This window comes from Halichoerus grypus, chromosome X (assembly GCF_964656455.1).
Source record: "Halichoerus grypus chromosome X, mHalGry1.hap1.1, whole genome shotgun sequence".
Lineage (NCBI taxonomy): Eukaryota > Metazoa > Chordata > Mammalia > Carnivora > Phocidae > Halichoerus > Halichoerus grypus.
The window spans coordinates 55,292,390-55,309,021 of NC_135727.1; the positions used below are offsets into that span (position 1 = coordinate 55,292,390).

Consider the following 16,632-nt stretch of genomic DNA (forward strand, 5'->3'; position numbering starts at 1 on the left):
CGCCAAAATTCTCAACAAGATCCTAGCTAATAGGATCCAACGGTACATTAAAAGAGTCATCTACCAAGACCAAGTGGGATTTATCCCCAGGATGCAAGGGTGGTTCAACATTTGCAAATCAATCAATGTGATAGAACACATTAATAAGAGGAGGGAGAAGAACCATATGGTTCTCTCAGTTGATGCAGAAAAAGCATTTGACAAAATACAGCATCCTTTCCTGATTAAAACTTTTCAGAGTATAGGGATAGAGGGAACATTCCTCAATTTCAAAAAATCCATCTATGAAAAACTCACAGCGAATATCATTCCCTATGGGGAAAAACTGAGAGCCTTTCCATAAGATCAGAAACACAAGGATGCCCACTCTCGCCACTGTTGTTCAACATAGTACTAGAAGTCCTAGCCACAGTAATCAGACAACAAAAAGAAATAAATGGTATTCAAATTGGCAATGAATAAGTCAAACTCTCTCTCTTTGAAGATGACATGATACTTTGTGTGGAAAACCCAAAAGACTAAACCCTCAAATTACTAGAACTCATACAGCAATTCAGTAATGTGGCAGGATACAAAATCAATGCACAGAAATCAGTTGCTTTCTTATACACTAACAATGTAACTGTAGAAAGAGAAGTTAGAGAATCGATTCCATTTACAAGAGCACCAAAAACCATAGGATACCTTGGAATTAACCTAACCAAAGAGGTAAAGGGTCTATACTCTAGGAACTACAGAACCCTCATGAAAGAAATTGAAGAAGACACAAAAAGATGGAAAAACATTCCATGCTCATGGATCGGAAGAACAAACGTTGTAAAAATGTCTACGCTACCCAGAGCAATCTATACTTTCAATGCCACCCCAATCAAAATACCAATGGCATTTTTCAAAGTGCTGGAACAAGCAATCCTAAAATTTGTATGGAACCAGAAAAGACCCCAAATCGCCAAGGAAATGTTGAAAAAGAAAAACAAAGCTGGGGGAATCACGCTGCCTGATCTCAAGCTATATTACAAAGCTGTGATCAACAAGATAGCATGGTACTGGCACAAAAACCGACACATAGATCAATGGAACAGAATAAAGAGTCCAGATATGAACCCTCAACTCTATGGCCAAATAATCTTCAACAAAGCAGGAAAACTATGCAATGGAAAAAAGTCTCTTCAATAAAAGGTGCTGGGAAAATTGGACAGCTATATACAGAAGAATGAAAATCGACCATTCTCTTACACCATACATAATGATAAACTCAAAATGGATCAAAGACCTCAACGTGAGATAGGAATTTATCAAAGCCCTAGAGGAGAACATAGGCAGTAACCTCTTGCGACATCGGCCACAGCAACTTCTTTCAAGACATGTCTCCAAAGACAAGGGAAACAAAAACAAAAATGAACTTTTGGGACTTCATCAAGATAAAAAGCTTCTGCACAGCAAAGGAAATAGTCAACAAAACAAAGAGGCAACCCACAGAATGGGAGAAGATATTTGCACATGACACTACAGATAAATGGCTGATATCCAAGATCTATAAACAACTTCTCAACCTCAACACCCAAGAAACAAATCATCCAGTCAAGAAATGGGCAGAAGACATGAACAGACACTTCTCCAAAGAAGACATACAAATTGTTCATCATTAGCCATCATGGAAATTCAAATCAAAACCACATTGAGATACCACCTTACACCATTTAGAATGGCAAAATTTGACATCACAAGAAAGAGCAAATGGTGGAGAGGTTGTAGAGAAAGTGGAACCCTCTTACACTGTTGTTGGAAATGCAAGTTGGTACATCCACTTTGGAAAACAGTGTGGAGGTTCCTCAGAAAATTAAAAATAGAGCTACTCTATGACCCAGCAATTGCACTCCTGGGTATTTACCCCAAAGATACTGATGTAGTGAAAAGAAGGACCATATGCACCCCAATGTTCATTTAGCAATGTCCACAATAGCCATATTGTGGAAAGAGCCAAGATGCCCTTCAATAGATAAATGGATAAGGAAGATGTGGTCCATATATACAATGGAATATTACTCAGCCATAAGAAAGGATGAATACCCAACTTTTACATCAACATGGATGGGACTGGAGGTGATTATGCTAAGTGAAATAAGTCAAGCAGAGAAAGTCAATTATCATATGGTTTCACTTATTTGTGGAACATAAGGAATAGCATGGAGGACATTATGAGAAGGAAGTATAAAAAGGAATGGAGGGAAATCGGAGGGGGAGAAAAAACCATAGGAGATTATGGACTCTGAGAAACAAACTGAGGGTTTTAGATGGGAGGTGGTGGGGGGATGTGTTAGCCCGGTGATGGGTGTTAAGGAGGGCACATATTGCACGGAACACTGAGTGTTATACGCAAAAAATGAATCATGGAACACTACCTCAAATCTAACGATGTACTGTATGGTTGCTAACATAGCATAATAAAAAAAAAGAAAAAAATTTAAAGAGTTAAAGAATATAATAACTGACATTGAAAACACACTAGCAAGACCCAACAGCATACTAGCAGATGCAAAAAACATGTCAGCAATCTGTAAGACAGTGTAATGTTAAACACCCAAGCTGAACAGCTAAAAGAGAAAAGATTTTTTCAGAAAATGAAGATTGTGGGGCACCTGAGTGGCTTATTCTTTTAAGGCTCAGACCTTTGTCTCAGGTCATGATCTCCAGATCCTGGGATTGAGCCCCGTCAGGCTCCCTGCTCAGCAGGGAGTCTCCTTCTCTCTCCCTCTGTTCCTTTTCCTGCTCATTCTCTTTCTCAAATAAATTAATAAAATCTTTAAATAAATAAATAAATAAATAAATAAATAAATAAATAAATAAAATGAGGATAGTTTAAGAGATGTCTTGGACTACATCATGAAAACAAACACTCAGATTATAGCGGTTCCAGAAGAAAAAGAAGAAGAAAGAGAAGGGGGTAAAAAACTTATTTGAAGAAAGAATACATGAAAACTTCCCTAATGTAGGGAAGAAAATAGACATCAAGATCAAAGAAGTATAAAGAGTTCCAAACAAAATGAAACCAAGGATGTCCACACTACAGCACAGTATAATTAAAATCTCAAAATCTAAAGATAAAGAGATATTTTTAAAAGTAACAAGAGGGAAGCAAAAAGTTACATATAAGAAAAAATGTGTAAGGCTATCTGCTGATTTTTCAGCAGAAACTTTGCAATCCCAAAGGGACATAAGGACATAAAGAAGGGAGTGGCATAATATATTCAAAATGTGAAAGGAAAATACCTACAGTGAAGAGTACTCTACTGGCAACTTTATCATTTAGATTTAAAGGAGTCATTAAGAGTTTACCAGACAAACAAAAGACAAAAGGTTTTATCACCACTAAACCAGCCTTTCAAGAAATGGTAAAGGCACCTCTTTAAGTGGAAAAGAAATAGCTGTAATTAGACATAAGAAGATTATGAATAACATAAGTAAAATATGACAACATATACATAAAATGTGGGAAAACGTGGAAGAGGGAGAAAAAAGAAGTTTATTTTTAAGAATGTGTTTGAACTTAAATGACCATCAAATTAATATACACTTCTATATAGTTATGATGTCATATAAGAACTTCATGGTAACCATCAGCCCAAATCCTACTGAAGATGTGCACAAAGAAGAAAGCCAAACAAAACACTACAGAAATTCTTCAATCACAAAGAAAGAGACCAAGAGAAGAAGAAAGGAGCAGAGAAGAACCACAAAAACAACCAGAAAACAGATAACAAAATGACAAGTACATACCTATCAGTAATTACTTTAAATGTAAATGGCCTAAATACTCCAATCAAAAGACATAGAGTGGCAGAATGGATTTAATCCAAACCAAAACAAACAAAAAGCAAACAAAACAAAAAACAAGACCCATCTATATGCTGCTTATGAGAAACTCATCTCAGACCTAAAGACAGATACAGACTGAAAGTGCAGGAGTAGAATACCATTTATTGTGCACTTGGAAGCAAAGAAAAAAAAGTAGCAAAACTTATATCAGACAAAGTAGACTTTAAAACAAAGACTGTAACACCAAAAAAGGCATTACATAATGATAAAGGTATCTATCCAACAAGAGGATATAACAATGGTAAATATCTATGCAAACAACACTGAAACACCTGAGTATATAGAGCAAATATTAATGAACATAAATAAAGAAATTTATGGTGCTATGATAATAGTAGGAGATTTTAAAACTCCACTTACACCAATGAATAGATCGTCCAGGCAGAAAATCAATGAGGAAACAGTGTCTTTGAATGACACATTAGACCAGATGGACATAACAGATATATACAGAACATTTCATCCAAAAACCACAGAATATGCATTATTTTCGAGTGCATATGGAACATTATCCAGAATAGGTCACATGTTAGGCCACAAAACAAACCTTAATAAATTTTAGAAGATTGAAATCATACCATGTATCTTTTCCAATCACAATGGTATAAATCTAGAAATCAATCATAAGAAAGAAGACTAAAATACCCCACAAACATGTGGAGGCTAAACCACATGATCCTAAACAATCAATGTGTCAACAAAGAAATCAAAGAAAAAAATAAAAAAAAAAACTACTTAAAGACAATAAAAATGAAAATGCAACAGGTCAAAATCTTTGGGACACAGCAAAAGTAGTTCTAAGATAGAAATACATAGTGATACAGGCCTACCTTAAGGAACAAATAAAAAGCTCAAATAAATAATCTTAACTTATACCTAAGGGAGCTAGAAAAAGAACAAACAAAGCCCAAGGTGAGTAAAAGGAAGGAAATAATAAAGATCAGAGCAGAATGAAATGACATAGAGACTAAAAAAAAAAAAAGAGAGAGAGAGAGAGAAAGAAAAAAATCAATGCTGCTTCTTTGAAAAGATAAAATTAATAACCATTAGCCAGACTCATCAAGAAAAAAGGTACCCAAATACATAAAATCAGAAACAAGAGAGGAGAAAAAAACATATTTTTATTGCAGCATTATTTACAATAGCCAAGATATGGAAGCAATCTAAGTGTCCATCAATAGACAACTGGAAAAGGAAGAAGTGGTATACACACACACACACACACGCACACATACACATACATAATGGAATATGACACAGCCATAAAAAGGATGAGATCATTCCATTTCCAACAACATGGATGGAGGTTAATATGCTAAGTGAAATATGTCAGACAGAGAAAGACAAATACCATATGATTTCATTTATATGTGAAATCTAAAAACAAAACAAAAAATGAATGAACAAAAAGCAGAATCAGACCTGTAAATACAGAGAACAAACTGATGGTTGCCAGAGGGGAGGTGATTAGGGGAATGGGAAAATGGGTAAAGGGGAGTGGAAGATACAGGCTTCTAGTTATGGAATGAATAAGTCACAGTTATAAACAGAGAATAAAAAATATAGTCAATGATATTGTAACAGTGTTGTATGGTGACTGATGGTAACTACACTTGTGGTGAACATAACATCATCTATAAACTTGTTGAATCACTATTTGTACACTACACTTGAAACTAATATGTATTGTGTGTCAAGTGCACTCAAATAAAAAAATAAAACATTAACATTTATTTGGCACTGTAAAAGAATTAAAACAAACCCCAGTTTTCCTTGCTTCTACTTTTGCCTTCTTTCTTTTCTCTCTGTCTTTCTCTTCTACTACTACTTTTTCACTTTTTATCTCACCTTCCTCTGAACTTCAACTGGCATTAGAAAGTTAGCAGATAGCCTTCACATCTTATAAAGAGAGCTCTCTATCGAATTGTTCTTACAGCTGCAAAAGTGAGATTGTACCAACAATCCCTAGCAGGCAGCATGAAAAACTGTACATCTCCTCTCCAACAATTCGAGCTGCAAGTTTTGTAGAAGTTACAGATAAAACAAAACAAAACAAAACAAAACAAAAGCAAAAGCAAAGCAAAACAAACAAACTAAAAACTAAAACCTTGGGCAGGACTACAATCACTGTGGCAGACATACTCTCAGGTGAATTCCAGTGATGTACTCCCTTATAGAATCTTCTTTTGATTGCAGACAGAATCCTTGATTTGTTTTTAACCAATAAAAATTATGACAAAAGGTTATGGTATATTTCTCCCTTGATTATATTATAGAAGACTTCGTTTTCACAAAATGGAGCAAGAGGCTTTCTTGCTGACCTTGAAGAAGCAAGCTGACATAAAAGGAAAGGTATATATGGCCGGGACCTCAGGACAGCCTCTAGAAGCTTAAAGCCTCAGTTCCACAATCACAAGGAACTGAATTCTGCTGGAAATCATGTGAGATGGAGGATCTCAAGCTTCGGAAAAGAATGTAGATTAGCTGACTCCTTGATTGCAGTCTTGTGAGACCCTGAATGGAAGAACCCAGCTAAGCCATGCTCAGAATCCTGACCCACAGAATCTGTGAGATGATAAATATGTGTTGTCTTAAGTTGCTAAGTCTTAATTTGTGGTAGTTTGTTACACAGTGATAGAGAACAAATTCAGTCACACACCCCTTTCTTCTCACCCAATAAAAACTCCAATTCTGCTTTGGTTCAGAGTCACGAGGTCTTAAGCTGCTTTCTGATGTGCATCACTTAAATAAAGTCTTTAACATCTTTTTAAGTCACTTTGACTATTTTTTTTCTTGACAATTTTGTTCTGTGATGCAGAGCCAGTCTGAATGAACCCTTCTCCTGCTGAGGTTTCACACTAGAACAGAGTGCATCAAGGATCTCAGGCTTCCTCCCTTTTCTGGAACTATAGGTAGGTTGGGTGTTAAGGCCTCCTCCTACTCCTGTGCTTAAATTTGTCCCGCAACATAGATATTGTGGCTTTGAATCTTTGAAAAGGTTAATCTACTGTCTGATTAAAGGCACTACCTCTGTTTCCTTTAATCTTTCTGGAATATCTAGCCAAGCAGAGAATTAGATAATTGTCCTAAGGTACAAAAAGGCCTTTCTCCCTTCTTCTATCTGCAATCTTTTATCATGGGCTAAGTAGTGACCTCAGGGAAGATAAACTTGAACTTAGTGGCTCCTTTCATGGTGCCTTAAAACAAAAAGAAAATAAGATAGCCAACTAACAATGGGCAACTTTCTTTAACTAGTACAAAGAAGCTGAGAAAAGAAAACAATTCAAGAGATTCCAGTCTATTGTGGCCTCTCTTAAAACAACTTCAACCTCTCTCTCCCCAAAGACCTGCTCCTAACTCTGTTTCTGTGCCTTATAGTGCCACTCTGCTAGTTTCCGGGAGAGGCTGTTCCTCAACCTCCATTACTTTTCTTCTCCTTCTTCCCTTTCCCAGGTCCTTTTAACCTTTAGAGTAGAACCTTTATCCTTTCTCCTTCAAATAAGTGAAAGCATTGGGGATACAAGAAAGTTTTTTAAAGGCAATTCCTGAGGATTTCCCCTCAAATTCACTGGGGAATAATCCAACTCTGTCAACAAATCAATCTGTCTCTTAATTTTAAGCATCAACTGGAAACCACTTTTAGGAAATATTCAGGGTTTGACATTCACATTAACACTGCCACAGGCAATCTTCACCTTTTTGTTAATGGCCTTTAGCCTAAAATATATGCTATTTTGAAGCATAATACAGGCTGGAAGACCATATGGCCCAATGTTTTGAGGATAGCATAATAAACATAGAGAAAACCACACACTGCAAAATCATAGCACTGTCATTTTAAAACAGACACAATGCAGGTAAGGATCGATACTTGAAGATATTACAAATAAAAAGGCTACTGGGTCCATAGTTGTCTTTCTTTGGCCAGGAAACAAGTCACCCAACAGGCTGCTTAATCAGAAACAGAACAATTCCTCTCTGAGGAAGGCTTCCTCCTGTGTCCTAACTGTCTCTGTATCAGTAAAAAAAAACAAAAAACAAAAAACAAAAAACAAAAACAAAAACAAAAAAACCCCAAAACTAACTATATTAGTAAATGACTATCCAATCTTGTTTTTAGTAGACATTAAAGCCACACTATCCACCAATAATCTCTCCTAATTTCCTACCACCCTTCCTCAACAATAAAAAGGTCTTGGTGTTGGGACTTACCAAACACATTTTTTCTTTCTCATTTTTCTGTCCACTCCCACACTGCCTATCTCCTTGGGAACCTTAACTTCTCCAGATGACTTTTTTCTAAGTCTTTACAACTCTACTAATTTATTAAAATTAGATAAATGGGTAAAATTTGCTCAATGGTTACCTACTATTAGGTGCACATTCAAAGGACTTTTTCTTGATTCCCCAGACTTTGATAGTCAAATATACCATATTATGTGGTTCCACTTGACTACTTTGGACTCTTGTGTCTCTAACTCTTTTCTACTCTAGAATTACCTAAAATTTCTTATTTGCTTGCCTTAATACCTAATGTCCTCTAGGTTACCTCATCTACGGATGTGGGAAAAATATAGAACTTTAATGAGTCATTATACAACCCATAGAGCCTCTTCTTTTATTACCCTAGGAACCCTAAATCCCAAAACATTAGGGGTACTATCCATTTGATTTTTCATCCCCCCCCCCAAAAAAAGGGGTGGGTGGTTTGAAATTAGTACACCCCAAACATTATTCAACAAAATCCTAGCCATGGGCACCAGTCCTATAAACGTCCCTACCAGGCTCTTTCCCTCTCTCCTTCTGGATATCAGAAGGTCCTATAACTGGTTGGTACTCTTGCCCAGGGATTCCCCTTACTTTGCCAATTCCTGAAAGAGTAATAAACCTTTGAATCACTTGCAGTCAGCGGTTCCTGTGTGGAATATTTTGACATCTGATACCATTTAATGGAAAAGAACAGCAGATCCAACAAAGGGCCAAGGTGAATCATAACATATCCATAGTTATCATACCCTTAATCCAGCTACCTATCTTTTTTCCCTCTTCCAGAGAAAGTAATAGTTTACCATTAACCCCAAAATTTTCCCCACCTCACTCTGAACTCCTCTGTTAGACTCATAATTCTTTGTAGATGGGTCACATCTTAAGAATGAACAGAATATTTTCAAGCTGGATATACTGTTATCACTTTCCAAGAATTTATTGAATAATCCTTTTTCTGAAGTCAAATCAGCACAACTAGATAAAGTAGCTTGACTAGATCCTGTCAACTAGCAAAGGATGAAATGGCTAACATAAATAGACAGCATATGCTTTGCGTGTGTTTCCAAATGTTATGGAAACGTGGTTTCTCAACTGCTGATGGTGCACCCATTAAGCACAGTGAGCAAGTTTGAGTTTTACTAAATGCCTTGTTTCTCCCTAAAAAATTGGTTGTAATTAACATTGAAGCTCATACTAGAGAATAAACTTGTGAAGGAAAATGAAATATCTCAGCAGACCAGTATGTTAACCAAGTTACTCTCACCCAGGTTTAATTAAGTCAGCAAATTAAAGTTAATCTGGTTAATCCAGATCACTTCATGAAGTTTATGAGCAAACTGAAATCACAATGATCAGACTGTGAAAAAAGATAACTGGAGAAATCTGGGTGTGCTCTCTAATCCGACCAGTTATAGAGGTAGCAAGATGACTGGTTAGTCTCTCCAGACACTCTGAAATGGATCTTGGCGAAAAAATGTGCACACTATGACCCACCACAGTAAAGAAAACATAAAAACTCTTCTGGAACAACATTAAAGGGGAAGATTTAATTGTATAGCAGATAAGGGTCTCCAGTGTATGTCTTACCTACCAGACTCATAACTCTAGAAAACTTTGTCAAGGTGGTACATAGATAGGAACCACAAGGGAACCTTTGAATATTCTCAAATGGACTTTATATAACACCCTACATCACAAGACTTTGAATATGTGCTTATTATTGTCTGCTCTTTCAAATGGTGAAAGGCTTTCTAAATTTGCTGAAAAGAAGCTATTTTTATTGTGGCTGAAAAATGATTAGATTTTGTTTTCCTACTTAACTTTCTAGTAAAGAGCTACTCATTTTACCAGGACCATAATTAAGGAATTTTGTAATGTGTTGCCTGCTGGCCAAAAATTATACTGTCCTCACCATGCTCAATTCTCAGGAAAAATAGAAAGAGCTAATACTTTAAAATCAAAACTTGCTAAGCTTTCTGAAGACATAAAACTACTTTGGCCTAAGTTTGTCCTGTTGACCCTAATAGCAAATGTAGATTATGAGCTTATATGTTTGTCACAGGCAGACCAAAGAGATTAGGAACTACACTCTTATTTTAAGCTCTACTTTGTTGCAGGAAAATATTACCCAATAATGTAAAGGGCTAATGCAATATACTCAGACTTATCATCAACAGGGTCAATTCGTCTTTCTAAAGAAGCCACCCTACTTTCTGGACTTACAATCAGGACACTTAATCTACTGGAATAGACACACACACACACAAAAAACTGCTCTGGAACCCCACTGGAAAGACCTGTACCAGGTCCTCCTTATTACTAACAGGACAGCAAACCTACACGGGATATATCTTTGGTCCCTTGTGTCGCAGCTAAAGAAATATGTACCTCTTATCAACTCGACTTCTACTTTAACCAGAGTCCCTAAACTGAGGTTTCTCAAAACTTCTCTGAAGTACATGATGACATAAAGGAGACAGCTATCTCATAAAAATTGGAATAAGCAGATGTCAGATAGCGAGCAACTTCTGCTCAAAACAATGGAACAAAAATGCCTCAAATTTAGTATTTCCCTTTTTATCTGAACCTTGAATTTGTGCATCTCTAGAATTATATCCAAGTGCTGACTATAGAAATGCTGCCTATTCTTGCTCTGTTATTTCTACTCTGTCCTGCCCTTTCTCTTCTCTTTCTCAAGTCTAAAATCTTTGGCATTTTTTGGGCTGACATGTCTATTAAACTATTATCACCTATGATTGTTGCTTCTGCTTACTTTTTCCCATTACCTCCTTCCCTCCTTTACAAATATCAGTTCCTTATCCAAGAAGATATCTCTGCCATTACCACTGCCATTTGGCATATAGTCCCATCCAAATTAGGTCTCTGACAAATCTCTGAAGTTAGTACATCTTACCCAGTATATCCCCAAAAAGAAGAAGTTTTTCTTGAAAGAAAGCATTTGTTTTTAGCAGCCACATGAAAAAATGTTCATCATCATTAGCCATCAGGGAAATTCAAATCAAAACCACATTGAGATACCACCTTACAACAGTTAGAATGGCAAAAATGGACAGGGAAAGAAACAACAAATGTTGGAGAGGTTGTGGAGAAAAAGGAACCCTCTTACACTGTTGGTGGGAATGCAAGTTGGTACAGCCACTTTGGAAACAGTGTGGAGGTTCCTCAAAAATTTAAAAATAGAGCTACCCTATGACCCAGCAATTGTACTCCTGGGTATTTACCCCAAAGACACAGATGTAGTGAAAAGAAGGGCCATATGCACCCCAATGTTCATAGCAGCAATGTCTGCAATAGCCAAACTGTGGAAAGAGCCGAGATGCCCTTCAACAGATGAATGGATAAAGAAGATGTGGTCCATATATACAATGGAATATTACTCAGCCATCAGAAAGGATGAATACCCCACTTTTACATCAACATGGATGGGACTGGAGGAGATTATTTTAAGTGAAATAAGTCAAGCAGAGAAAGGCAATTATCATATGGTTTCACATATTTATGGAACATAAGGAATAGCATGGAGGACATTAGGAGAAGGAAGGGAAAAATGAAGGGGAGGGAATCGGAGGGAGAGATGAACCATTAGAGACTATGGACTCTGAGAAACAAACAGTGTTTTAGAGGGGAAGAGGGAGGGGGATAGGTTAGCCTGGTGATGGGTATTAAGGAGGGCACGTACTGCATGGAGCACTGTGTGTTATATGAAAACAATGGATCGTAGATCACCACATCAAAAACTAATGAGGTATTGTATGGTGACTAACATAACAATAAAATTAAAAAAAAAAAAAAGGAAAAAGATGACCCATAGAATGGGAAAAAATACTTAGAACATATTATAAGGGACTAGTCTCAAAAATATTTAACAGACTCTTAAAATACATCAGTAAAAATGCAAATAACCCAACTTAAAAAAATGACATCAAATATTTCATATCTTTACACAATTTTTAACTAAACAACTGCTTTATGAAAAATCCTGAAATTTTATCTTTTATACAGAACAGCAATTTTTACTAAAAACTGTTAGTATGAAATCTAAAACTCTCCTTTGTCAACAAAATAATGTATTTAACTTTAAAACAAAGAAAAATATAAACCTTTATAGACGGCATTATTTTTTCTGATCTATTTTTCTTGTCTTTGGTTAACAGTTTGGATTTAGTATAATAATAAAAAAGGAAATTGTTCTTTAAAAAAATTTACGTTATTGTCTCTGTTCTTATTCCCTAAGTCTCTTCAGTTTGTTTTCTAAAAAAAAAAAAAAAAATGCCTTATTTTAGGTCAATATTATGTATTTATATATATTGCATTTCTCTTCAGCATTTTCCATTTTATATTGTAATATTTTGTGAAGCTATTCATGAAATAGTTGTAGCTATTGGAATCTTTCATATTTTTACCTTCTGTTAAACTTTTACTAAAAATTTTAAAACTCAAGTTACATTTCCTTTTGGAATTATTGAGTAATTACCAAGTAAAATCCAAATACCACATTCTAGAATATAAAATACTGGTGTCATTTTATACTACTTAAAGGTAAGAAAAATATTAAAAATAAAGACTGATTTATTGTTTTCTGTGTAATTTTGCCATAGTCCTTCTACATCCTTTGAAAATTCTGCATTTTAATTTTTTTTAAAGATTTTATTTATTTGACAGAGAGAGTTAGCAAGAGCATGAACACAAGCGGGGGAGTGGGAGAGGGAGAAGCAGGCTTCCCGCCGAGCAGGGAGCCCGATGTGGGGCTCGATCCCAGGACCCTGGGATCATGACCCGAGCCGAAGGCAGACACTTAACGACTGAGCCACCCAGGTGCCCCGGCATTTTAATTCTTTTTCTTTCCTCTTTCTCTTTTTTTTTTTTTTTTTAATTTCCTGTTCTTATATTCTGTATTTACTTTTATTTTTTAAAAAAATTTTTGAGAGATCTTATTTAATTATTTGAGAGTGAGAGCACAAGTAGGGGGAAGTGGCAGAGGGAGAGGGAGAAGCAGGCTCCCCACTGAACAGGGAGCCCAACTTGGGGCTCGATCCCAGGACCCCGGGATCATGACCTGAGCCAAAGGCAGATACTTAATCAACTGAGCCACCCAGGCACCCCTCTATATTTACTTTTAAACTCTGAATAATCAAATACCAGTAATGAAACTTGACATTTGCTTGGTAAAGTATAAATTTATTTTTCTTAAAAATTTGTTTTTATTCTCATCATTTTCTCCAATATTTATGTTTTTCATTGTTTGAAAATTTCATTTCTCCAAGCAGGAATTTCATTTTACATAAATTGGATACTGGGAGTGCTGTTAGTAGCTTTCAGGGCAATATCTTAAGCTTGGTTGGACTGCAGAATAAGGATCACTTCATTAATCTTGGCACGGAGAAACTCAGGATATTTGAGCATATAAAGAATTTCAGCATCATCCATCTCCAACAGTATTCTAGAGATTTTTCCAGCCAGAGTTGGGTGAATGGATTGAACCAGAGGTACCAGCTTTTCACCCAAGATATTCTTCTGAGTAGTAGCTGATGCCAACACAGACACATTTGAAATATCATGACCAACGGGGATAGGCTTCTGGTTGGATGCTGGCCTTCCTACTTTAAATTTAAGAGGCCTGCGGACATTTGCAATAGCTGTAACTTTTTTGAATCTTTGGTTTGCAGGTGGTCTTAAAGCAGAAGTTTGAGGGTAAACAGCCATTTTCGGGGTTGTCATATTGGTGATTTGATAAGTTGACTTGACCCCTGGCACTTGTGGCTGTATGAAAGTGCTGATTGATGGCTTAGGCGCTCCTACTGAGTGGGTAGCATAATGTAAATTCTGAGATGGATGATATTTGGCCCTTACCACAGGCTTGTAAAGATGTACATTGCCACATTGAGACTGAGGAAGAATTGGTATGAAGTTATTGAATGATGTTATCTTTCGATAGTTGAGTATAGCATTATCTCCATCTCTCACAGCTGAGATTCTTTCCATATAGTTCTTGGTGAGGAAAGCCTGGCGCTCATCCTTACTTTGTGCAATAGCCACATACAGTGGTTTGGTGATCACAATTTTTCCATTCATTGCCATGACAGCTTTATTAGCTTCCTCAGGAGATGTATAACAAACAAAACCAAAGCCTTTGCTGTGACCTGCCTCCATCATGACCCTGGCACTAGAGATTGTGCCAAAGAGGGAGAGTTCTTCTCTCAGTCGTCTGTCATCAATATCATCTTCAAGATTTTTCACATAAAGGTTAGCACCCTTGCACTTGGTCAGTTTACCCTGTTTTATTTGTTCAAATTTATGTTTTAGTTCAGATTGTCTCTCTAGTTTTTTCTGGGCTCTACCAACATAAATTTGATTTCCATTAAGGACTTTTCCATTCATCTTTTCAATGGCTTTCTTGGCATCTTCAAAATTCTCAAAATTCACAAATCCAAACCCTTTGGATTTTCCACTTCCATCAGTCATAACGCTTACACTTAATACAGAACCAAACTCACCAAAAACCTCTTTAAGACATTCATCATCTACATCATCTCCAAAATTTTTGATGTAAACATTGGTAAATATGTTTGCTTTAGCTCTCAGCTCTGCTTCCCTTTCTTTGCGAGGTTTAAACTGCCCAACAAAAACTCGGCTACCTTTCAGCAGAATACCATTCATCTTTGCAATGGCCCTTTTAGCAGCTTCTGATTTCTCAAAATGCACAAATCCAAAACCCCTTGATCCATTTTCATCGGTTACTACTTTACAAGAAAGAATGTTTCCAAAGACAGAAAATGTATCATAAAGGGACTTATTATCAATAGACTTGGCAAGATTTTTGATGAATATATTGCCCACTCCACTCTTACGAAGTGATGGGTCACGCTGGGACCACATAATACGCAGTGGCTTGCCATTGATAATATCAAAGTTCATAGTGTCCAGAGCCCGCTCAGTATCAGCCCGCAGCAAGAAGTTCACGTAAGCGTAGCCCAGAGAGCGGCGCGTTACCAGATCACGGCACACCCGAATGGAAAGGATTGGCCCAGCAGAGCTGAATTTCTCATACAGCATTGCCTCATTCACTTCAGGGTGCAGGTCTCCGACATAGAGTGTGGACATTTCAAAGTGGGGAACTGAAGCACTCATCTTAAGTTAGATCTCGAGCAAAATCTTGAGGGAGGTCTCAAGCAGGCACCAAGACAGGATCTCTTTCATTGAAACAGTCAATGAAAGGAGGAATGGAGGCCGGGAACACTCTGTTTGGCCCCAGCCACAGTCCCAGGGGGGAGCTCAGCCCTCGGAAACAGACTATAGACCCCAGGTTATGGTGAGTCACGAACATTGCCAATAGATACCCAGCATCCCAGATTGTGATGCAATCTGTGATTCTTTGACGTCATGTGCGTAGGCGCCACGTGCGTAGGGCAGCCTTTATGACGTCTATGTCTGGTCCCTAAACCCAGAAGTTCCTTGCCTCAGGTGGCCAAGGGCAGCAGCCATAACTGCTCAGTGGGCTGCTTGGAGACAAGAAATATGCTTGCAGGCAGTAAAAAGCAGGTAATTCAGTGGTCTTTTTCTGACCTTACTTTTTTTTTTATCTCTAACTCACCACCTCTACTCCCCCCACCCCCACCCCTCCCCTCTCTTTACCTTCTCTCTTCCACCTTTCCCCACCTTCCGTGTGTGTGTGCGTGCACACATGTCTGTGCTTTCTCTTTTTTAGGGCAAGCCCGAGAGGGAGGGGGGATATTTAAAAAAAATCTCCAAGTGGATACACTGCTGTAACAGTTTGGTTGGGCTTTTTTAAGGTGTTGTGCTTTTTTTTTTTTTTTTAACTATTTAAAAAACTGTTCATTATCTCCTGTGGTAATGTCAAAATTCTTTAGGCTTGTTACTGCTTATTTCTGGTATTAAAATTTTACTTTAGAATAAATACCAGCAGCTTAAACCTTAGATGTCCCTGGCATGTCTGAGGTATGCTAAATTTGGGGGCTAATAAAATTTTCAAGAATTGAACTATCAGTAGGAAAATGTCACGTTTAGAGCAAAATGAAAGAACACTCTATTACTGTTCTGTCTTGAATTGACTGATGGAAGTTTGCTGATGTACTGTTAATTTTTTACATATAAAAATTAGTAAGAATTAGGGGTTATTTTTTTTTTAAGATTTTATTTATTTATTTGAGAGAGAGAGAGAGCACATGAGAGGGGGAAGGGTCAGAGGGAGAAGCAGACTCCCTGCCGAGCAGGGAGCCTGATGCGGGACTGGATCCAGGGACTCCAGGATCATGACCTGAGCCGAAGGCAGTCGCTTAACCAACTGAGCCACCCAGGCGCCCAAGAATTAGGGGTTATTAAAACGAATTGAGATGAATTCTCCAAATTACTCACTGTTCATCCTGTTTGGGGAATTCTTGTACATATGTATCAATGGAGAATCGACCTTGGACCCAAATTTAGGAAATCAACAATAATTCCCTAATTTTC

General features: G+C 37.1%; 1 protein-coding gene across 2 annotated transcripts in view; it reads right to left on the reverse strand.

Annotated features, from left to right (window-relative positions):
• Positions 1–15,291, reverse strand: part of LOC144380558 (polyadenylate-binding protein 4-like) — a 24,493-nt gene extending 9,202 nt beyond the window's left edge. The window contains exon 1 of one of the 2 annotated variants that reach the window (XM_078064957.1): positions 13,574–15,291. In XM_078064957.1, coding sequence (XP_077921083.1) covers positions 13,574–15,291 — 1,718 coding nt within the window. Of the gene's footprint in view, positions 1–13,568 lie in introns of both variants that reach the window. The other variant, XM_078064958.1, reaches the window with a different exon arrangement.
• Between the last annotated feature and the right edge of the window lie 1,341 nt (positions 15,292–16,632).